The sequence below is a fragment of the Muntiacus reevesi genome, chromosome 6 (genome assembly GCF_963930625.1).
Source record: "Muntiacus reevesi chromosome 6, mMunRee1.1, whole genome shotgun sequence".
In the NCBI taxonomy this organism is placed as follows: domain Eukaryota; kingdom Metazoa; phylum Chordata; class Mammalia; order Artiodactyla; family Cervidae; genus Muntiacus; species Muntiacus reevesi.
Window position 1 is genome coordinate 7,350,897 of NC_089254.1, and position 24,406 is coordinate 7,375,302.

The following is a 24,406-nucleotide window of genomic DNA, read 5'->3' on the forward strand; positions in this document are numbered from 1 at the left end:
CCACCTGCCAATGCAGGGGACACGGGTTCAATCCCTGGTCGAGGAGGATCCCACATAACACAGAGCAGCTAAACCCACCCATCACAACTACTGAAGCCCACACTCTAAAGCCCACAACAAGAGAAGCCCCTGCAATGAGAAACTCCCACACTGCAATGAAGAGTAGCCTCCATGATCAGAGAAAACCCATGTGCAGCAATGGAGACCCAATGCAGCCAAAATACAGGTAATTTTTAAATATAAAGTAGGACCGTAAAACAATTTAAAAATTAAAAATAAAGGGCAGTAACAATACAGCTAATGCTGGGACAGACACATTTTCAGCCCAAGAGCTGCAGGAATAAGCAAGCAAGATAAATAGGATTGTTGCTTCTATTACGTGTGTGTGTATGTGCTAAGTTGCTTCACTCTTTGTGACCCCATGGACTGTAGTCCACCAGGCTCCTCTGTCCGCAGGATTCTCCAGGCAAGAATACTGGAGTGGATTGCTGTGCCCTTCTCCAGGGGATCTCCCCAACCCAGGGATCGAACTAGCCTCTCTTACATCTCCTTCCTGCACTGGCAGGCAGATTCTTAAGCACTACCACTGCCTGGGAAGCACCGTTTCTATTATAAATTCTGCTGGTGTCTCCTACTGGGATCTTCCCCAATGGCTCAGTGGGAGAATCTGCCTGCAATGCAGGAGACGCAGGAGATGGAGGCTCAATCCCTGTGTCAGGAGGACTCCCTGGAACAGGAAATGGCAACCCACTCCAGTTCTTGCCTGGATGGAGGAACATGGTGGGGTATATCCAGTCCAGAGGGTCACACAAAGTCAGACCCAACTGAGCATGCAGGCAAATTTTTCTTATTAGTTTATTGACAAGGCACAGTCTAACAGAATTAGAATTGTTTCCTAAGACGGCCAGATCCCAATGGAAAAAAGTAATTTTAGGAATTGTCTTGTCTTGAATTCTTGTCTTGAATGCCCCTCGGCTGCCTTGTGGCCGCTAAGGCCAGCCAGACCCCTACCTTCACTGCCCACTGGTAACCCAGGGCAAGTGCAGACAAGCCGAGTCTCAAGGATGTGAAAGCTTCTGAAACCTGTAATAGATCTGGAGTTTAAAAGAGAGGGAAAATTAGAGAAATTCCCAACTGAGGAAAGAAGAAATAAAGTAAAAGTCTTTGGGATTTTCTTTAGATCTATTTTAGTTTTTTAAACCAAGTCCACCTGGAATTACTCACTTTTCCTGAAGAATACAGCTCTGAAGCAACATGTGACTTGAAGACTTTTTTCCTGTTAAAAAGATCACCTCCAAAGTTATTGCCTTATTGTCCCTATTGGAGCCAAACAAACTTTGTGTCTTACCTACAGAATTAATGTTCATGTTTTTAAAGGTTGACATAACTAGTTTCTCAACTGTTCCTTGACCCAACTTTGTCATCCTACTGATCACGTAATTAATGAGGTAACACTCAGTGATATATCTGTTATACAAAAGACATTTTTAATTTTTTAAAAAATTTACCTCTGACAGAATCTATACTCATTCCCCTACACCGGATGTGTAGAATCTTAACCACTGGACTGCCAATCAAGTCTCCCCATTCCTATGCTGATATTGCCCTATAGTTATATAAGATCTCACTATTTGAGGAACAACTCCCTTTACATCTAAAATTATTTCAAAATGAAAGTTTAAAAAAAAATAAAGTCAAATAATACATCATAAACTCAGGAAAGGATATTTACAACTCATACAACAGATAAAGGGTTTAACTCCTTAATATGTAAAGAGTCTCTAGGAATCAAGAAGAAAGATAATAAACAAGAAGACTTGACAAAGGCCATGAAAATAAGTATAAATTGTACACAGATATAAAAACAGGCTCAACATCCTCCATAATAGGAAAAACCCAATCAAACAAGATATCATTTCTCATCAAGAAATTAATAAAAAATCAGATTGGCAGAAATCTAAAATTTCAACCAGATCCTCTATTGGCCTTACTAGAAAAAGAGATAGCCTCATATTTCAAAAGGTAGAGTGCAGTATATTATAATCCCCATATAGGATCATTTGCAAAAGGCTATTAAAATAAAAAATGCATTTTTCTCTTGACTTGCAATTCTGCTTCTAGTAATCACTCCTATAGGTACATTTATCTTAGTATGAAAATGCATAAACCACTAGAAAAATATAACAAAAAGGTATAGTTCATAAGTCAATAATAGAGAAACATTAATATTTCAAAATATTAACTTTGAAATATTAATTAAATATTTATTGAAACAAAATATTCAATTTATATGAACAAAAGCAACAAAGAGAAAAATAGGAATACAGAAAGATGACAAAAGTAGGAAACAAATGGCAATAAGTAAATCCAATATAATAAAGCAAATGGTCTAAACACTAAAAGGCAAAGACTGTCAGACTGAATAATAAGAAAGAACCAACTGTATGCTGTTTAAATTTTAAGTATAAAATTTAAAGATAGCCAGAAAGTAAAAAAGATGGAAAAAGATGTATCATGTAACACTAATAACAAGAAAGCTACAGGGTTTATGTAAATATCAACAAAATAGACTTCAAAACAAGAAATATAACCAGGGATAAAGAGATTATATTAACATATCATACATTATGTATTATAATATTTTAGATAATGGATGTAGTATAATGTGTATAACATATTGTGTGATATATTGTATGTACAATGTCTTGTATGCATAATGTCTAATAACTGAGATAACTGGATTAAGTTATATAATGATAAATGAGTCAATACAGAAAAGATTTATTCTAACATGTATGCACTTACACCAGAGCTTCAATGAAGCAAAAATCAGTAGAACTGAAAAAACAGAAAAAGCCACAATTACAAGGATTACAAATCCTTTCTTGATTATTTATAGAACAAACAGAAAATCAATAAAGATATTGAAGACTTAATGCCACCCAACAGTAGCAGAAGGCCAGCAGTTGCTTTGCTGCTGCTGCTGCTGCTAAGTCGCTTCAGTCGTGTCCGACTCTGTGCGACCCACAGATGTCAGCCCACCAAGCTCCCCATCCCTGGGATTCTCCAGGCAAGAACACTGGAGTGGGTTGCCATTTCCTTCTCCAGTGCATGAAAGTGAAAAGTGAAAGTGAAGTCGCTCAGTCGTGTCCGATTCTTTGTGACCCCATGGACCGCAGCCTACCAGGCTTCTCCGTCCATGGGATTTTCCAGGCAAGAGTACTTTAGTTAACATTAAATATTTATTAAAGGAGATAAGATGCTATCATCAGAAAGTAATTCAAATTGAAAAAGACCTAAATCACATAGAATTCTCTGACCATAGTGGAATTAAGCATAAATTAGTAATAAAAAGATTTCAGGAAAATCTTCAAATATTGAGAAACTAAGCATCTGACCTACAAGTAACCCATGGGTCAAAGAATAAACTACAGTAGAAATAAGCTAATATTTTTAACTTGATGCAAACAAAAATGCAACAAATCAAAATTTGTGAGATGAAGTAAGGTAGTGTTCAAAAAGAATGATAAGGCTTTTAATCTTTATAGTAGAAAAGGTATAAAACTTATTATCTAAGTTTGAACATAAAGAAAGTAAATATCACAAAATGTAGTTAACTACAAAATGTGTAAGCTGAAAACCACAAAAACATTCCTCCTCAGAGATAGTCAAGAAAATCTAAATAAGTAGAGAATATATCCTGTTCATGTATTAGAAGACTCAGTGTTAATATTGAGTCTTAAGATTGAGAAATCAATTCTCTCCCAACTAATTTATAGATTAAATGCAATCCCCTGAAACAGCTAGATGTTCATATAGAAAAGAAAGAATTTTGACTCCTTCTTCACACCATACACAAAATTCAACTCAAAATGGATAGATTAACATATAGGAGCTAAAACTACAAAGCCCTTAGAAGAAAACACAGGAGTAAATTTTCATGATTAAGAGTTAGCCAAAGACTTTCAGATATGACACCAAAAGAAAAAGCAACAAAAGAAAAAATAGATTAGTGGGACCTCACCAAAGATTGAAGGCAGGAAGTGAAGGGGACGACAGAGGATGAGATGGTTGGAAGGCATCACCAACTCAATGGATGTGAATTTGAGCAAGCTCCAGGAGCTGGTGATGGACGGGGAAGCCTGGCGTGCTACAGTCCATGGGGTCACAAAGAGTTGGACATGAATGAGCAACTGAACTGAACTGAACTGATACTTCAAAGAATAAAAGTAAGAAAGTGAAAAGACAAGCAACAAAATAGGAAAAAATATATGCAAATCATATATATAGTAATGGACTTGTGTCCAGAATATATATAGGACCCTTACAACTCAGTAATAAAAAGACAGATAACCCAATTAAAAATGGGCAAAGGATTAGAACAGACATTTTTCCAAAGAAGATACACAAATGATTGATAAGCACATTAAAAGATTGTCAACATCATTAACTATTAGGAAAATGTAATTGAAAACCACAAGAGTTACCACTTCACACCGCACCACACATATGAACAGCTATAATCTGAAGGAAAGAAGAGTAAATACTGATGAGGATTTGGAGACATGAAACCCTACTACACTGCTGGTGGGAGGGAGACACGGTAGAAAACAGCCTGACGGCGCCTTAAAATATTAAATACAGAATCACTGTATGACTTTCCAGATATTCAAGAAAAATAAAAATACATAATCATAAAAAAATTGTACATGTGTAGCACATGCATAGCAGCATTAACCATAATAGCCAAAAAGTAGAAACAACTCGTATGACCATCAACTGTTGAACAAAAACAATATAATATAATATACAATGGAATAGTAACTATCCGCAATAAAATGAAGTGAAATACTGACATCTGCTACAACATGAATGAATCTTCAGGACATTACGCTACACGAAAGAAACATTGCCAAAACCCCACAAGTTTCATATTTTCATTTCTATAAATGTCCAGAACAGTCAGTTCTATAGAGACAGAAAGTTGATTAGCAGATGCCTAAGCCAAGAGTAGGGAAAATGGGGAGAAAATGAGGGGTGAGTTTTGATGAATACAAGTTTTTTTTTTTTAGTGATTCAACATTTTCTACAGTTGATTGTGGTGATGGTTGCACAATTCTGTAAGTACACTAGAAACTATTGAATTTTATGCTTTACATGGGTCATTTTATGGTGTATGAATTAAATCTCTGTAAGGCTATTTTTAAATGTAATCCTCATCAAAATCCCAGCAAACATTTTTAGAGAAATAAATAAGCTGATTTTTAAATATATATGGAAATTCACAGATGTCCTAAAATAATTTTGAAAAAAAAGTTGAAGGACATATAGTACCTGATTTCAAGACATTTGCTCTAAAGCTATAGAGTATTGGCCTAAGGATAGTCCTAAACACCATTGAAATAAAAGAAAACAAAACCAGATCTACAATTATTAGATCAACTGGTTTTCAACAAAGATGTCAACTGTGTTTAATGGGCATAGGTTGGTATTTTCAACAAATGGTATTAGAACAGCTAGACAACTAAATGTAAGATAAACCTCAACACTTACATCATATACAAAAACTAACTCAAAAATGGGTCATACACCCAAACAAAAGTTAAAACTATAAAACTTCTAAAAGAAACTGCAGTAGGTAATTGTAATGATCTCCAGTTACACAAATATTTCATTGTTATAGAAAAATACAAAAGGCACAAACAAGACATACAGAGGGCCAAAAGGCACATGAAAAGATGTTCAGCATCACTAACTATTAGAGAAATGCAGATAAAAACTACAATGACATTTCATCTCACAATGGTCAGAATGGCTACCATCAAAAAATCTACAAACAATAAATCCCGGAAAGGGCGTGGAGGAAAGGGAACCCTCCCACACCGTTGGTGGGAAAATAAATAGGTGCAGTCACTGTGGAAAATAGGATGGAGGTTCCTTGAAAAACTAAAAATAGAGCTATCACATGACAGCAGTCCCACTCCTGGGCATATATACCCAGAGAAAACCAGAATTCAAAAGGATCATGCACCCCAGTGTCCACAGCAGCACCATTTACAATAGCCAAGACAAGGAAGCAACTAAATGTCCATCAACCAATGAATGGATACAGGTGGATGGATAAATGCGGGGAGCGGCTTGAAAGAGCTGACTCTGGGAGCTGCCTTGATTGATTATCAAGGGTCCCTTCAAGGACATAGCTCTCTGTCCCGCCACCCCTCCGGAATTTACTATCCAAAGTTAAACAGAACACTAGTAAGCCTTGAATGCACACAAGACGCAGACAGATAGCCTTTTTACGATTACCCCTAAGATAAATCAGGATGTCATTCCTGTGCTCTGGCACCTAGTGAGAGTTCTAGTGATTGTTATCTTAAAGATGATGTACATGGGGAAGAATTTTCTTTGGGATGCCTCCTTCTTGGTTTAAGTATAAATGAAGCTTAGAGAAATAAAGGAGCATCGCTGACTGCAGTGATCCTCTCAACCCCATCTGTCCTGTGTCTTTATTTCTTAGCCTAAAGGAACGCGTCGTGTTGCTCGCTGAAATCTCCCGGCTGGTCCGGCAGATAAAGAAGATGTGGTACATATATACAGTGGAATAATACTCAACCATAAAAGTGAATGGAACAATGCCATTTACAGCAATATGAGTGGGCCTAGAAATTGTGATACTGAGTGAAGTAAGTCAGAGAAAGACAAATATCATATAGTGTCACTTATATGTGGAGTTTTAAAAAAGGATACAAATGAACTTATTTACAAAACATAAGTAGATCCATAGACATAGAAAATGAACTTATAGTTACCAAAGGGGAGGGAAAGAGAGGGATAAATCAGGAGTTTGGGATTAAAATATACACATTACTGCATATCAAGTAGATAATCAACAAGAACCTACTATAGTACCTACATTAGAACTATACTCAATATCTTGTAGTAACCTGTAATGGAAGAGAATGTTAAAAAAAGGAATACTGACATTTATATATAAATATATATATATAACTGAATCACTTTACTGTATAGTTGAAACTAACACACTATTGTAAATCAACTATACCTAAATTTTAAAAAAATAATTTTTTCAAAGCATTAACCAAAACATAAAGAAGTGATAAACTAAATTTCATCAAAATGAAAAAAAAAGGTTGCAGATTGGAAGAAATATTCACAATACATTTTTCTGATAAAACATTTACAAACAAAGTAAGTAAAGAGTTCTAAAAATGCAGTAAAACCAAAAATTACAAAATAAACTGTTAAAAGATATGAACAGGGAACTTCCCTAGCGATCCAGTGGTTGAAGAATCCAGACCTCCACGGCAGGGGCCACAGGTTTGATCAGTGACAGAGGAACGAGGATCCCACATGCCATGCAGTGCAGCTCTCCACACCACCAAACAAAAGCTTTGAACAAACCATCTATACACAGAAAGTCAAATAGCCGATAAAGATATGAAAAGATGCTCAACATCACTCATGATTAAGAAATGCAAGCTAAAAGTATGATCAGATCACACTCAATAAAAAATATGCATGGCTTTTAAGCAAAAATATTATGAAGCTATAAAGTAAATTAAATGATGTGTCATTTAACCATGGAACTTGATGCAACTCCAATCAAAATGCCAATAGGGTTTTTTCATTGCTCTTGACAATGAATTTATAAATTTAAATGGAAGAGCAGAGACTTCCCTCAAGGAGCAGACCAAAATATGTCAGACATCGGATGTCAGACATTATCATAAAAAAGACACTGAGGAATAGTTCAGGGATGGCCTGCTGGATAAAACAGACATTGAAAAAAGGGCACACAAGAGGCTTGACTCACAGACCCTCGGGACTGCAGATCAGGACAAGGTGGGCGATTTCCTTAAAGAGTGAAACTACAGCAATCACTCATCCAAATGGAAAAAATCTAAAGTGGATCACTATGACACCATTCAAAGACATAAAGCCCAGATGGATGAGAGATTTACACGTGAAAGGGAAACCACACTTCTGGAAGATAATGAAGATAATGTAGGAAGTTTTCTTTATGGTGGTTTAGTTGCTCAGTCGTGTCCGACTCTTGCAACCCTGTGGACTGTAGACCACCAGGCTCCTCTGTTCATGGGATTTCCCAGGCAAGAATACTGGAGTGGGTTGCCATTTTCTTCTCCAAGGAAGTTATCTTTATTAACTAAAGCAATAAACATGTTCTAAATATAAACCAAGTTTTATGGAGAGAGAAACTTACAAATAAAAAATAGCAGAACACACCTGAGTCCCCCAGTTCTTGAATGCCAGAGACAGGAAGCTCAGCTGGGCCTGGAGGGGCTCCTGGGGGGAGACCCTGCCCACACGCAGCCCAGCCGGAGGACAGACCAGGACCTCTGGGTGAACGCAGGTCAGAGAGGGGGGCTCCGTGCCCAGGGGAACATCCCTCACACATGCTGAGCCAGCGCTTCACTGAAACATGGGAAATTCAGGGCCTGAAAACAAACCCAGAAGCCCGCAAAACTGTCTTTCCTTGTGGCTTGTTGGAGAGAACACTGACTGCAGAGAAAGAGGAAGGGCGTAAGGACAGGGACCAAGCTGGAATTAGGGCTGGGAAAGCCTGAGAGAGAGAGGAGGTTCATCGCACAGCGGGCAGACCCCACAACTGGGCAGGAAAGGAAGCGCCTTCGCTCTATGGACGCATCTGTGTCACCGTGGAGAGGTGCTGACAGCTCCCCGTCTGTGATCACCCTAACGGTGACCCCTCTTCTCCAAGGCCAGGAGGGGAGGGAGATGGCAAGAGCCTGGACCAGGAACCCGCAGGCTCCCTGCTCTGATGCAGCAGGGGTAGCCAGAGAATCCACACCGCTCGCTCGGAGGCCACAAAGTTCCATCCCAGGAGGAACCTGGACCACGGGGAGCAGCCTGCCTCCAGAGGCTGGGGACGGGGACAGAGTGAGGGGAAGGAGGCTCCCAGGAGTAGGTCAGGGTATGGGAAGGGGCCACCTTAATCCTGCCTTGGACTCGAGCCTTACCCCGTCAGAGGAGTCGCTGATGACACTAGCATCACATTCTTAGCTGCTTTGGTTGGGAAAAGATGATTCAACTCATGGCAAAGGGGCTGGACCCTGTGATCAGGAAAACTATACACTAGAGACACAAAAGCTTGGAAGACACTCTAAAGGGCATCCAAAGAGGGAAAAGCCAACGGAGGAGAAGCCAAGAGGCAGGCGGCAGCAGCCAGGGAGCAAATGAGATGCACAGCAGGAGGCCGCCCTGGAAGGGAGGTGGAGACAGCGAGATGGCTCTCGGGGAGCTGGGTGTGTTCGAGGAAGAAGAAAAATTAAAATATTGAAGATAAGAAAGTGAGAAGCGTAAGGGATTGTCAGGAACAGTTAGATGAAAACCCTTCAAGGGGCTGGCACTGAAAGATGTCTCAGCCAAGGAAGAGAATGAAGGATGTCCTGGCCTGGGGAGCAGCTCCTGAAGATATTGATAGTGAAGGGATGCAGGGGGCAGATTCAGAGAGTGTGTTCATGTCGCGAAGCATTTTCAATTGTTTTTATGCTATCAGCTTGACTTTAAAGAATGAGGAGCAATTCCTTATACTGCATGGCAATACCCACTTAATCTGTGGAGTCATGATCCATGGTTTATGATTCCACCTCTGAGATCCTCTTTTAAGCATTGAGCATTGGCTCCGTAATAAAACCAGGAATCTGAAAGTGGATTTTCATAATCATAACCTAGATCAGATGAAATTTGGGATTTCTGCCCAAAGCGAACTTTCCCCAGGGAATTACAAAGGGCACAGAAATTCACAAACTGTTAACTGATGTTAACATTCACAAACATCATCACAAGCTGTGATGTTAACTGTGATGTTTAAATGGAAACAGTGACAGATTCTATTTTCTTGGGCTCCAAAATCACTGTGGACAGTGGCTGCAACCATGAAATTAAAAGATGTTTGCTCCTTGGAAGAAAAGCAATGACAAACCTAGACAGTGTATTAAAAGGCAGAGACATTACTTTGCCTACGAAGGTCCATAGAGTCAAAGCTATGGTTTTTCCAGCAGTCATGTATGGATGTGAGAGTTGGACCATAAAAAAGACTGAGCGCCAAAGAATTGAGGCCTTCGAGCTATGGTACTGGAGAAGACTCTAAAAAGACCCTTGGACAGAAAAGAGATCAAACCAGTCAATCCTAAAGGAAATCAACCCTGAATATTCATTAGAAAAACTGGTGCTGAAGCTGAAGCTCCAATACTTTGGCCACCTGATGCTGACTCATTGGAAAAGACCTTGATGCTGGGAAAGACTGAGGGCAGGAGGAGAAGGGGACAACAGAGGATGAGATGGCTGGATAGCATCATCGACTCAATGAACATGAATTTGAGCAAACTCCTGGAGATGGTAAAGGACAAGGAAGCCTGACATGCTGCAGTCCATGGGGTCACAAAGAGTCAGACATGACTTAGCGGCTAAACTGAACTGATCCTAGATCAGATGAAATGTGAGATTCCTGCCCAAAGTGAACTTTCCCCAGGGATCACAAAGGGCACAGAAATCAACAAACTAGTTAACCATGATGTTTGAATAGACTTATACTTTTGCTTTCAGATATTCATAAGCTGAGACAATTCTCAAAAAGTGATCAGAAGTGAATTTTTAACTATGGTTTGGGGAGTCCACTGAATTCGTCCTGGACCACCATGAAAACAGTGAGCGCCCCTGAGTGGAGGAGGCAGGTCCGAGGACAGAGCCCAGCACCGGGAGGGACTTCTTTCCTGCTCATCAGTGTCCAAGGCTCTGAAATGGACTGTGGTTTTCAGGATGTGGGGAGAGGTCTTCGCAGGCTGTGTGACCATCTGGTGTCAGCAAGTGGAGGTGAGGGTGCAGAGTGGATTGGGGGACAAGAGCAGAGCTATTCTCTGAGTGGAGACTCCAGTGTCGGTGTGATTGCTGGATTGGAGCCGTAAGGACGGGTGAGTGCCAACTCCCAATGCAGGAAGGCTACCCCGCCAGCACTTCAGCACTCACAACATGGAAGGAGGGGAGTGAGAAGCAAATGCAGAGACGGTAAGTAAATTGCTCAGAAGCACACAATGAAGAAGAGATGGGGTAGATACAGTTTGGGTGCAAAGCCCCACTTTTCCCCCTTCAAGGACACGCACATTTCCCACTCTGAGTGATGAAGAGATAAAAGAGAGACCTGATATGGGAACGCTGATCAGCCTCAAATGCTTCTCATTTTCCCAGAAAGGCACTTTCTTTCCCACACATACAAAAAGGCCACCATGTATTTCAGGGTTATGACTTTACACTTTGCTCTCAAATTATTTTCTTAATATCATATGTTTATAATACCTCTCTCAAAAAAAAATGTAAGCACCCACCATTTAAAAATATCGTACCAGATGTGTCCAAAATTACCTAGAAGCTTTGCATCCTCTTCTTGTAACTTACAGTTGAAAGTTAAAGATCACTTATGTTAGCAGGCCTTACACTTCAATGTCATAGACGGGTCAACAGCAGGAAGGATGGAGGAAGCAAAGACAGATTATTCACATGTGAAAAATTCAAATCATCTGATGACTCAGCTGCTTCCTTTCATGTCTAACTCCACTGAGAAGTTTCCAGAGCCTTCAGGGAGCTCTAAGTTAAAAACCTTCTGTGTTTTGACTCTTCTCACGTAAAATACCTCCCATCGCTTCTCTTTTTAGTCTTTGGTGCCAGACTGCTGCCACAGGCAAACACAGGCCTGGCTCAGCATCCAGAGTCACGATGGCTATTGTCACCTGGTCCAGGTGAACGGCCAAGTGTATCTCAGCTGCAAACAGATGCTGGTCCAAAATAGCACAGTGGGAAACTCCAACAAATACTTGTTGTCGAGCATTTGGTGCCAAAAATGCATAGTTGGCCAAGAGGGTAATTTTGAGGTCAGAGTTTTAACCTACAGAAAACAAACTATGACAAGCAAATGGCATCTGCTAATCAGCAATCACTTTGTGACTCTTGGAACAGCTATGGAAAGACCTGTTACTGGAAACGAACCATTACTGGAGGTTGTTTGCATGTGAGTCTGAACGTCATAAAGCTGATTTTCTGGTGACTAAATTCTGTGTTTCTTCCGATCTGAAAGAGACACATGCACCCCAATGTTCATCACAGCACTGTTTATTATAGCCAGGACATGGAAGCAACCTGATGCCCATCAGCAGATGAATGGATAGGGAAGCTGTGGTACATATACACCATGGAATATTACTCAGCTGTTAAAAAGAATTCATTTGAATCAGTTCTAATGAGATGGATGAAACTGGAGCCCATTATACAGAGTGAAGTAAGCCAGAAAGATAAAGAACATTACAGCATACTAACACATATATATGGAAATTAGAAAGATGGTAACGATAACCCTATATGCAAAACAGAAAAAGAGACACAGAAGTACAGAACAGACTTTTGGACTCTGTGGGAGAAGGTGAGGGTGGGATGATCTGAGAGAACAGCATCAAAACATGTATATTATCAAGGGTGAAACAGATCACCAGTCCAGGTTGGATGCATGAGAGAAGTGCTCGGGGCTGGTGCACTGGGAAGACCCAGAGGGATGGGGTGGGGAGCGAGGCGGGAGGGGGAATCAGGATGGGGAACACATGTAAATCCATGGCTGATTCATGTCAATGTATGGCAAAAACCACTACAATATTGTAAAGTAATTAGCCTCCAACTAATAAAAATAATTGGGAAGAAAAAAAATAAAATAAAATGAGAAAAAAATGAAAAAATAAGTAAATATATAAATTCTTTGTTTCTTATGATGGCTGGCCCATCCCAAATTATTGAGGCTGAGCTAAAAGCCTCACGTCAGTTCTGTACAGGAGTTTGCCATGAAAAGGATGTCTGTGTTTCTCTTACCGAAAATGCTGTTCCATAGCCCCTTCATAGCTTGTGTTCCTGCACCTCGACCCGGTGTTGCAAAGAAGGCCTTGGACAAAGGGGAAAACGCCCCGGTTGGGCAGATCCCGGGGTTGCAAATAGCCTGGATGTGGACACAAGGCAGAAATGAGTCCATACGACTGGTCCCAGAAATGGAACACCTAGTGAGTTCAGTAATATGTAATATCACGTTATTACATTATTAGTCCTGTTGTTAGTTTAAAAAATACCTCATCAGCCCAACAGAAAAAAGAAAGGACAGCAAACCTTCACATTAACACCTTTCCTCCAGGGCCTGCCCACAGGCGGCAAGGCAGGACGGCTCTGCCTGGCCATACGCACAACTGCGTGAGGGTCCTCTTCCTGCTCAGTGGGTGTCAACACTTCTGTCATTCAACCTCACTTCCAGACACTGTGCATAGGCTGTGGGTTGGGAGAATCGAAGCAAACACCTCCTTTCGTCTCATGTAAAAGCCAACTTAAGTGTGGTTACTAAAGGTCATTTAATGCAAAGATGTTTAGAAAAACTGGATAGGATCCAAGGTCTTTGAGGACAAATGGTACAATAAACCACTTCCTGGAGAAAGGAGAACTCTCTGACGCGGTAAGTGGGAGTGTAAGTCGGTGCAGCCGCCATGGAGAGCAGAGTGGAGGCTCCTCAGAAAACTAAAAATAGAATCACCGTATGCCTCAGCGGTGCCACGCCTGGACGCGTGTGTGCGTGCTCACTGTCGTGTCTGAGTCTTCACAGCCCATGGACTGCAGCCCACCAGGCTCCTCCATGCGTGGCATTCTCCAGGCAAGAACACTGGAGTGGGTTGCCATGCTCTTCCACAGGGGACCTTCCCGACCCAGGGATCGAACCTGCATCTCTTAGGTCCCAGCATTGCAGGCAGGTCCTCTACCACTCGTGTCTCCTGGGAAGCCCTCCCGTCAGCACTCCTGGGAAGTCACCATCTTCCACATCCTTGAAAGCTTTTACGGATCTGAACCTGTTTGCTCCTCCAGCCACATGTCTGCTTCTCACTCATATAAGCTCCTTTTATTCCAGTCTTCCCCATGCTATCTGCTCTGCCCAGAGCTGTCCTCCCCTGAACTCTTTGATCTGACAAAGATTCACATCTGCTAACTCCTCACAACCCCTTCTTCAAAACGGAGTGGTCACTTCTCCTTTGTGCTCCTGGTGCCCTGCATGGAGTCCCAACATGACACTATCCCACTGCATTATCACAGTCTGGCCCTACAGTAAGCTCTGGAAGGACAGGGAAAACACTGCGTCCACGTCATCCTCAGCAAAGCTTGGACACAAAGGCACTCAAAACATTATTTGCCAAATGAATAAATACATTAATTTACTATTGTGAATAGTGACATACTATTTTAGATAAAAGTCACCCCTTAATAATTTCTAATCATGTAACATTTTTGGAATTAACCACATTATCCATATTTCAAGTGAGCATAAGCATGACAGAAACAAAACAGGCAATCATTTCTCAAGGAGTGATGCTGTTGAGGTTTAAACCAGATAAACTAAATGGTCTGTCTGATAAAACACCTGGAGCAGAGGAAGTTATTAATAATGATTTCTAAATGCTTCACCACCATCATTGTCATCACCATCATCACCACCAATATCATCATCCCATCACCATCACCACCATCACGTTAGTAAAATGAAATGCATCTCCCCCACATTTACCTCTTCCCCTACTCTTTCTATATTTATAATGACATATACCTATATCCTGAATTGAGACAGCTCAATTTAAGGACTAAATCTATCTGTTAGATTGGGCAAATGTGAATATCATTCTTAAGAGAAAAAATCTAAATAGATGCCTACTGGCATATATCCCAGAAACAGAGGTATAAACAAGAGAACCCTATCCATTCATTTCACTCAGGATGCAAAATTTATAAAGAACAACAGCAAAAAATGAATGCTGCATTTTCTTCTCTAGATGTTGGTGATCAAAAAGTATAATAAAAATGAAACTCACAATTGTCTCTGTGTCTGGGAGGTTCTTGAAAACGAAGCACTGTCAGAATCATGAACAGGATACAAGGCCAGAAGAATTCAGCCAGGGAGAGCACCTGGAAAGTTGTCCAAAAAATTAGTGTCTAAATGAATCACAAAGCATTATGAGATCTCCACCTGTTGAAGGAGGGTTCATGGGCCAGACTAGGATTCCTTTAAAGGAAGTCATTGTCATCCCTCCCGTGTGTCCCTAAGAATAATCATTTGAGACGGGCCCCACAGAGATGTGTTCACTGTATCCAGATCTACAACTGTCAGCTCCCTGTGCTTCTCCTACCAGACCTGGCTTCTGTTCCTCGCCTTTTTCTCCACATTTTTATTATTGAAGAACTTATGACATTAAAGAAATTAAACAAATAATTTCATCCATATTTGTCACACTCCAACAAATTCACTATTTTTATTTTTCTCATTTCTTTAACATGTCTGACTTTTCCATCCAAGTAGATATTTTTCCAGAGTTGGTGGTGGCAGACACTTGGTTTCATTTTATGAATATTTTCAAGTGTTGCCACACACTGTTTTTAACTATCATCTTACTGGTTATGTAACATTCTTACAAATGAATGTATCATAATTTACATCTTTTGTCAATAAATTTTTTTCTAAAAGTAATTTTCTTTAAAATTACTCTCTTAAGTTTGGAACAAACTCTGAAAAGTCAGATTATTGGAGTCAAATCTCTTGACACAGATTACAAAAGAGCCATTCATACAGATTGCAGTAATTTGTATAATCCTGAATTTTCAAAATCAAAAGAAAAGGAACTGACATTGATACATGGAATTTAATTATTTAAGAAGGAAACGCCCAAGGAATAGCCTAGTGTAAAATTAATATAAAATCCTCAATTATCACAAGATTATTTTCATTGCCAACAGTCTGCAATACTGTTTCTGGTGCATAATGTTCTGTTGGCTTCCACTCAGTTTGTAAATACAAAAGTTTATAGCCAGACACAGACCAAGCAAGGCATTCAGTAATGGCACAGACAAAAACCTCAGAATCTGCAGGTTAGGAAGTTAAGGATGCTGTCAACATGAAAAAGCATGTCTTGTTCTTTCAGACTCCAAAATCATGATGAACTGAAGTGAGCTTCCTGTCACTTTACTGCATTAGTCTTTGAGCTACCATGGCCCTACATGGTCCCAGCCTTTCCCCAGGAGGTCAGCAAACAGCAAACAGACCTGTTTCCCAGCAAACAGACCTGTGTGACCAGGTGAGCACATGTGGTCTGAAACCATAAAGACAAAACTCAGGTGGGACAGAACGTTTTCATCCCTGGTGTAATTAAAGAAAAAAAGAAAGCACTCTCTTGAAAATGAGTCATGAGGAAGTATTTCTCGTGCCAGAAACTGTATCCTTATGGAAAGTTCTCTGAAAAAGTCCTGAAAACCAACACCACCACCTTGATAATAAAGAAATGTTCGAGGGAGGGCACCCTCTGGCTCAGTTCAGTTCAGTCGCTCAGTTGTGTCCGACTCCTTGCGACAATATGGACTGCAGCACGCCAGGCCTCCCTGTCCATCACCAACTCCCAGAGTTTACTCAAACTCATGTCCATTGAGTCAGTGATGCCATCCAACTATCTCATCCTCTGTTGTCCACTTCTCCTCCCACATTCAATCTTTTCCAGCATCAGGGTCTTTTCCAATGAGTCAGTTCTTCGCATCAGGTGGCCAAAGGATTGGATTTTCAGCTTCAGTATCAGTCCATCCAATGAATATTCAGGACTGACTTCCTTTAGGATGGACTGGTTGGATCTCCTTGCAGTCCAAAGGACTCTCAAGAGTCTTCTCCAACACCACAGTTCAAAAGCATCAATTCTTTGGTGCTCAGCTTTCTTTATAGTTCAACTCTCACATCCATACACGACTACTGGAAAAACCATAGCCTTGACTAGATGGACCTTTGTTGGCAAAATAATATCTCTGCTTTTTAATATGCTATCTAGTTTGACCATAACTTTGATCCCTCTGGCTTAAAGGATAGTAATTAAACCAAATTAATTGATTTAATTACCAAAGGTCAAACACTGCAGAAGAACTTAAGTCACCTGTTCATTCTCTGTAACAAATGAGTCATTTCTTGAAGTACAGGGGTGGTGAGATGTCTGTAATTAATTTTGGCTAAATATAAATGTCAAGATTGAAAATATACCTCAGTTTAAACAATAACTTGACCTCATTAGGAAGAATAAATACATAATTGAGGAGGTTGAAAAAAATGTTAGTAATAAAATTTTTATTATTAATAAATAAAATGTTCATAACATTTAAAATAACATATAATGACATTTATTATAATACTTAAAATATTTTGTTATTAACTTTTTTATATTATAATTTAAATAATACTTAAATTATAAAATGTTAATAATAAAATTTTTACCAGCTGAGCCACCAGGGAAGCCCCTAATAATATAAGAGAGCCCTTTTTTTAAGACAAGCAAACATAAAGAAAACTGAAAATGGCTCATAGAGTCAAGACTCATATAGACCCTTTTATTTCAACATTTATTTATCTGGTTGCACCAGGTCTTACTTGCGCACGTGGCATCCTTGGTCTTCACTGTGGCATGTGAACTGTTAGCTGTGACTTATGGGGTCTAGTTCCCTGACCAGGGATGGAACCTGGGCCCCCTGTGTTGGGAGCACAGAATCTTAGCCACTGGACCACCAGGGAAGTCCCACCCTTTTGATATTATAAATTCACAAATAGATGCATGGTTAGGGTATTCAAAAAATACAGAAAGAATACAACCATTCTCCCAAAAGATTTACACAGTTTTCTTAGCTCATTTTTTATAAACATAAATAAAAGTAACGAGTATTTTTAGAAACAATTTTTTGGGATCAGTACTTGTAGATCAGCTCCATTGTTTTTAAAGAAGATGTAAGAAGATATGGTCAATTTTAATTTATTTAACCAATCACCCAGTTATAGAATTTGCAGTTTTCTGTTTGGCACCAGCGCTATCGGGAGCTTTCTGTACATTTGGCTGACTTTTGTAAGTATAATTTTGAGGTAGCAATGTTAAGGAAGATTTTTGAGTCAAAGTATGTATGACTTTTTAAGTTAGATTTTAATGGGTAGATATAACCAAATGCCATCAATAAAAATATTTTCTCCAACTGTTTATTAGACTTTTTATTGTCTAAATCTTTTTTGAAATATTTATTTATTTGGATCTTAGTTGTGGCTCAAGGGCTCAGTAGTTTCAGCACTAGGGCTTAGTATCTCTGCAGCATGTGGGATCTTAGTTCCCCAACCAGGAATTGAACCTGCGTCCCCTGCATCTCAAGGCAGATTCTGAACCACTGGACCACCAGGGAAGTCCCGTGTGTAAATCTTTCAAGCAGCCAGTTTATCAATCTTTTTATTTTTAGTATCTAGATTTTTTTCTCTACACAAAAAAACCACCATAATTTTAAGGATCTTGTCAAGGCCAAATTAAAATAGGCAATGGCAACTGTGAAATTATGAATATGTGTCATCCCAGTCATAAAATCAATGGCAAATCACTAGTTTCAAATGAGAATAATATTTAAAAAAAAAAAAAAAAAAAAAACCCAGCCGCTCTCTCCTTGTGAGATGGCCCACACCCTGTGGGGTGTGTTTCTCTCTAAACAAATCCACTTCTTATCTACCAATAAATAAATAAAACACTTAGAATTGAAAAGTTTCTCTGAAGATCTTGAAGTAAAACTCCAATGAAACATAAAATTAGATAACTCAGTTTGTTTTTATTTACAAGCCAATCAGTGAGCCTCTGAGAAGCAACGGCAGGAAAAATCTTCCACTGGTCTGAATGTGAACTTCCTTGGTTCAAAAGAAAACTATGGACGCACCCAGGTGCCCCGTGTGGCTGTCCCTTGGAGCGAGTGAGTCACCTCCTTTCACGGGGCTCTCTTTCCGCAGGGGCATAAAAGCGGTCTCCTCTCTCTCCTCATACTTTCGTCTCGTGTTTTTCTTCTCATGTGTTGTTATTGTCCTCGACTCTTGCGTTCTGGTTAATTTTTGTGCTTCCCCAGGTCTCCCACACTGCAGGCCCCCGAGGCACAGCTTCTTAGCGGCGGGAAGGGGTCCCAAAGCCGTGTTAGAGGCGGCCAGAAGGAGATACTGCCGGAGGCTCTGCTCTCGAGAAAGACAACCTTCTGGAAGTCCCACTAGTGCTCATGAAACAGGGGCCGCTCTTCCAAACAACCACAAAGCCCCTCTTCCTGCCATGAGTGCCAGCAGAGAGGCTCCCCCCAGAAGTGCCCAAATGCCTGTTCTGTGGCCCAAATTCCACACCCCACAGCGACGGTTATGGATGCTCTGCCCTCAGCCCCCTCAGAACCACGGCGTATGGGGGGAGCCCTTAACACACACACACAAATGTACACATAAAGGAACCCTGGGCGAAAGGGTATACTGAAATCTCACAGACTTGTCCTCCCAGACACCATAAGAGAGAGAGAAATGAAACAAAGCTAGAGGAGATGGGAAGGGGGGTCACCTGCCTAATGGGGGATCACCCACCAGGGCTCAGTCCCAACGCGGCCCAGAGTCTGCAGAGCCAGTGACTCTCCCCACCACACGCGTCTGTGGAGTCAGAGGCCCTGAAGGAATCCCCTTTTCTCCTGCTTCTGACCCCGGGTGTGAGGAAACTGCTGCCGGGGATATTCGAACGACACACAGAACGTGAACAAGGAGCTAACTGCTGGAGATGCTCCCTAGGCTACGCACAAAAGTGAGAAAAGAAGCCAGTCAGAGAATAACCTCCCTAACTGGATAGGTGAATACGGTATAAAGCCTCTAACAAGGTTTGAAGGAGGTCTTCCCTGGTGGCTCAGGTGGTAAAGAATCTGCCTGCAATGCAGGAGACCCACATTTGACCCTTGGGTCTAGAAGATCCCCTGGAGAGGGGAATGGCAACTCACTCCAGTATTCTTGCCTGGAGAATCCCATGGACACAGGAGCCTGGCAGGCTACAGTTCGTGAGGTTGCAAAGAGTTGGACACAGCTGAGTGACAAGATGTAGGAGAGTTCGGAGCCCAGCGAGGCTAACACAACTGCACATCATCCCCACTAGCTCCCCAAGCCTCCCTCCTTCCTGCGGGAGAAAACTGGCACATGAAGGATTTACTCAGACATTGCACCCGAGTTTGAGGGAGAAATCAAACTCATCTCAGATTTACTGAAAAGAGAGTCAAGGACAAATGCAACACCTGGGCTAAGCTGCCCAAGGATGAGTCAGATGAAAAGAAAAACAGCTGTCTAAACACTGTGAAGGGAAACAAAACAAAAGAAAGTCAAGGAGCATGACTGGAAAAGAAATAACTCAAATAATATGAAGACTTTCTTTATATCTGCTTCATAAAGAGCAATGTAATAAGAACAAACATTCAGAAAATAAGAGCTTAGGAAAAAGATGCTAAATGAAAAAAGTGGTTACAGATCTAAGGGGAAAAAAACAACAAAAAACATTACTGTGGAATTCTAAGTGATTTAGAAACCAGAAAAAAAGAAGTTAGATACTGGTTAAATATACTTTCTACATTAGACAAACAGTTTGAGATAACAGCAAATTCTTAAAAAATGTTTTAGAGTCAAAATATTAACACAAAAAGCTAATAGAATCAGCTTTGAAAAGCAAAACTCCACAGCATAATGATAACTGCTATACTTAAAACAGAATCCAACAAATGTAATGAAAAATATGCTCAAAGATATAACAGTAGAATTTCCCTAAAACAGAGAAAACTGATGAAAATTTTTTCTCCAGACTGAAAGAGTATGCTGTAATTAAAAAAAAAAAAAAAGCTGCAGTTGACCTAGGGTTATTAAACTCCCAAGATGAAGAAAAAGTACTCAGTTCAGCTCAGTTCAGTTGCTCAGTCGTGTCTGACTCTTTGCAACCCCATGGACTGCACACTAGGCTTCCCTGTTCATCACCAAACCCCAGAGCTTGCTCAAACTCATGTCCATCGAGTCGAAGATGCCATCCAACCATCTCCTCTGTTGCCCCCTTCTCCTCCTACCCCCAATCCTTCCCAGCATCAGGGTCTTTTCCAGTGAGTCAGTTCTTCACATCAGGTGGCCCAAGTATTGGAGTTTCACCTTCAGCATCAGTCCTTCCAATGAATACCCAGGACTGATTTCCTTTAGGATGGACTGGTTGGATCTCCTTGCAGTCCAAGGGACTTTCAAGAGTCTCCTCCAACACCACAGTTCAAAAGCGTCAGATCTTTGGTGCTCAGCTTTCTTTATAGTCCAGCTCTAACATCCATACCTGACTACTGAAAAAAACCATAGCTTTGACTAGATGGACCTTTGTCGGCAAAGTAATGTGTCTGCTTTTTAATATGCTGTCTAGGTTGGTCAAACTTTTCTTCCAAGGAGTAAGTGTCTTTTAATTTCATGACTGCAGTGATTTTGGAGCCCAAGAAAATTAAGTCTCTCATTGTTTCCCCATCTATTTGCTATGAAGTGATGGGACCAGATGCCATGATCTTAGTTTTCTGAATATTGAGTTTTAAGCCAACTTTTTCACTCTCCTCTTTCACTTTCATCAAGAGGCTCTTTAATTCTTCGATTTCTGCCATAAGGGTGGTGTCATCTGCATATCTGAGGTTATTGATATTTCTCCTGGCAATCTTGATTCCAGCTTGTGCTTCATCTAGCCCACCATTTCTCATGATGTACTCTGCATATAAGTTAAATAAGCAGGGTGACAATATACAGCTTGACAGACTCCTTTCCCAATTTGAAACCAGTCTGTTGTTCCATGTCCAGTTCTAACTCTTGCTTCTTGACCTGCATACAGGCTTCTCAGGCGGCAGGTTAGGTCTGGTATGCCCATCTCTTTAAGACTGAATTACAAAGGAAGAATTTCCCTCCAGGGGACTAGAGAGAAAGCAGGTGAGACAATATTTAAATAACTAATGGCTGAGAGTTTTCCAGAACATATAAAATACACAAGTTTCACTGATAAAGGAAATAGAACACGTACCAGGAAACAGAAATCCACATTAATAACTTCAAATACAGAAGTCGGAGAGAACATCTCAATAGCAATTCAAATAATAACAACACATGACCTCAAAGGAATATGAGACTTACCAAAAGCTCATTAATAGCAGGAAACCAGAAGACATTGAAATATCTTTAGATTCCTTGGAGAAACTTGGTTGATCTAGAATTGTGTACCCAGAAAACTCATCTCTCAAAAATGAGGGTAAAAGAAAAGTTTCAGATAACCAGAAACCAGTTTATTCAACATAAGGATACAGAACAGATGAAAGTAGAGATGAAAAAGATAGAGTAGGTAAATAATAAATGAACTACAGTAATATCAAACAAGAGGCTTGAAGACACAGAGCATTATTATACACACAGAGGAGCACTGCCTAATAAAAGAGGTGTTACCCATACACAAAAATAAACTCAAAATGGATTAAAGATCTAAATGTAAGACCAGAAACTATAAAACTCCTAGAGGAGAACATAGGCAAAACACTCTCCGACATAAATCACAGCAAGATCTTCTATGACCCACCTCCCAGAATATTGGAAATAAAAGCAAAAATAAACAAATGGGACTTAATGAAAATTAAAAGCTTTTGCACAACAAAGGAAACTATAAGTAAGGTGAAAAGACAGCCCTCAGATTGGGAGAAAATAATAACAAATGAGGAAACAGACAAAGGATTAATCTCAAAAATATACAAGCAACTCCTGAAGCTCAATTCCAGAAAAATAAACGACCCAATCAAAAAATGGGCCAAAGAACTAAACAGACATTTCTCCAAAGAAGACATACAGATGGCTAACAAACACATGAAAAGATGCTCAACATCACTCATCATCAGAGAAATGCAAATCAAAACCACAATGAGGTACCATTACACGCCAGTCAGGATGGCTGCTATCCAAAAGTCTACAAGCAATAAATGCTGGAGAGGGTGTGGAGAAAAGGGAACCCTCTTACACTGTTGGTGGGAATGCAAACTAGTACAGCCACTATGGAAAACAGTGTGGAGATTTCTTAAAAAACTGGAAATAGAACTGCCATATGACCCAGCAATACCACTTCTGGGCATACACACTGAGGAAACCAGATCTGAAAGAGACACGTGCACCCCAATGTTCATCGCAGCACTGTTTATAATAGCCAGGACATGGAAGCAACCCAGATGCCCATCAGCAGATGAATGGATAAGGAAGCTGTGGTACATATACACCATGGAATATTACTCAGCCGTTAAAAAGAATTCATTTGAATCAGTTCTAATGAGATGGACGAAACTGGAGCCCATTATACAGAGTGAAGTAAGTCAGAAAGATAAAGAACATTACAGTATACTAACACATATATACGGAATTTAGATAGATGGTGGCGATAACCCTATATGCAAAACAGAAAAAGAGACACAGAAATACAGAACAGACTTTTGAACTCTGGGGGAGAACGTGAGGGTGGGATGTTTTGAAAGAACAGCATGTATATTATCTATGGTGAAACGGACCACCAGCCCAGGTGGGATACATGAGTCAGGTGCTCGGGCCTGGTGCACTGGGAGGACCCTGAGGAGTCGGGTGGGGAGGGAGGTGGGAGGGGGGATCGGGATGGGGAATACATGTAACTATATGGCTGATTCATGTCAATGTATGACAAAACCCACTGAAATGTTGTAAAGTGATTGGCCTCCAACTAATAAAATAATATTAAAAAAAAAAATAAATAAAAAAAAAAAAAAAAAAAAAAAAAGAGGTGTTACAAGAGGAAGCTATAAAATGTTATGCATTTATACGCTTAACAAATGTAGTCAATATATATAAAGTAACAATCAACAGAAATACAGGGACTGAATCCTGGCCACAGCAGTGAAAGCGGAGAATCCTGACCACCAGACCACCAAGGAACTCCTTGTATTGGACTAGTTTTAACCTCTAAAAAAAGGTTCGACATAAGACTTACTTTTTGAAAAGGTATTACACTTGTTTTCCAAAGGTGTGTTCAAGACTGCGTACAATAGCATTATTTGTGAATGGAAAAAATTGGAGGAAGTCATGCAGGAAAAAAAAGAAAGAATAGGAGGATGGATCAATAAAGTACTGGTGCACTAGAGCAGTAAAACAAGTGAACGAATTCCTTTGTTAAGCGGCGTGTACAGCTCATAAGGGCTGGGGAAACAGCAGAGAACACACAGGACCAGAATCCTCGCCCAGAAGGAAGGCGTGAGCGCCTCTGGAGGCATGTGGAGCCCAGCCTCCAGCCCCACAACAAGGAGGCAACGCTAAAGACACATTTGTGAAGAGGACCAGGCCTTCCTCCAACCATTTGTTGTCATCGCCCTGAGTGCTCAAGAGTGCTCATTCATCCATCATCTTATCCTCCCAATATCAGTGAGGACCCCAATGAGGATCACTGGGGACCACAGAGAAAATTTT

General features: G+C 40.4%; 1 protein-coding gene across 1 annotated transcript in view; it reads right to left on the reverse strand.

Annotated features, from left to right (window-relative positions):
- ABCA13 (ATP binding cassette subfamily A member 13) overlaps nt 1–24,406 on the reverse strand; it is a 366,717-nt gene that overhangs the window by 332,899 nt on the left and 9,412 nt on the right. Inside the window, exons 2-3 of the mRNA XM_065938900.1 lie at nt 14,931–15,024; nt 12,907–13,030 (exon numbers count right to left, since the gene is read on the reverse strand). Coding sequence (XP_065794972.1) covers nt 12,907–13,030; nt 14,931–15,024 — 218 coding nt within the window. The remainder of the gene's footprint in view (nt 1–12,906; nt 13,031–14,930; nt 15,025–24,406) is intronic.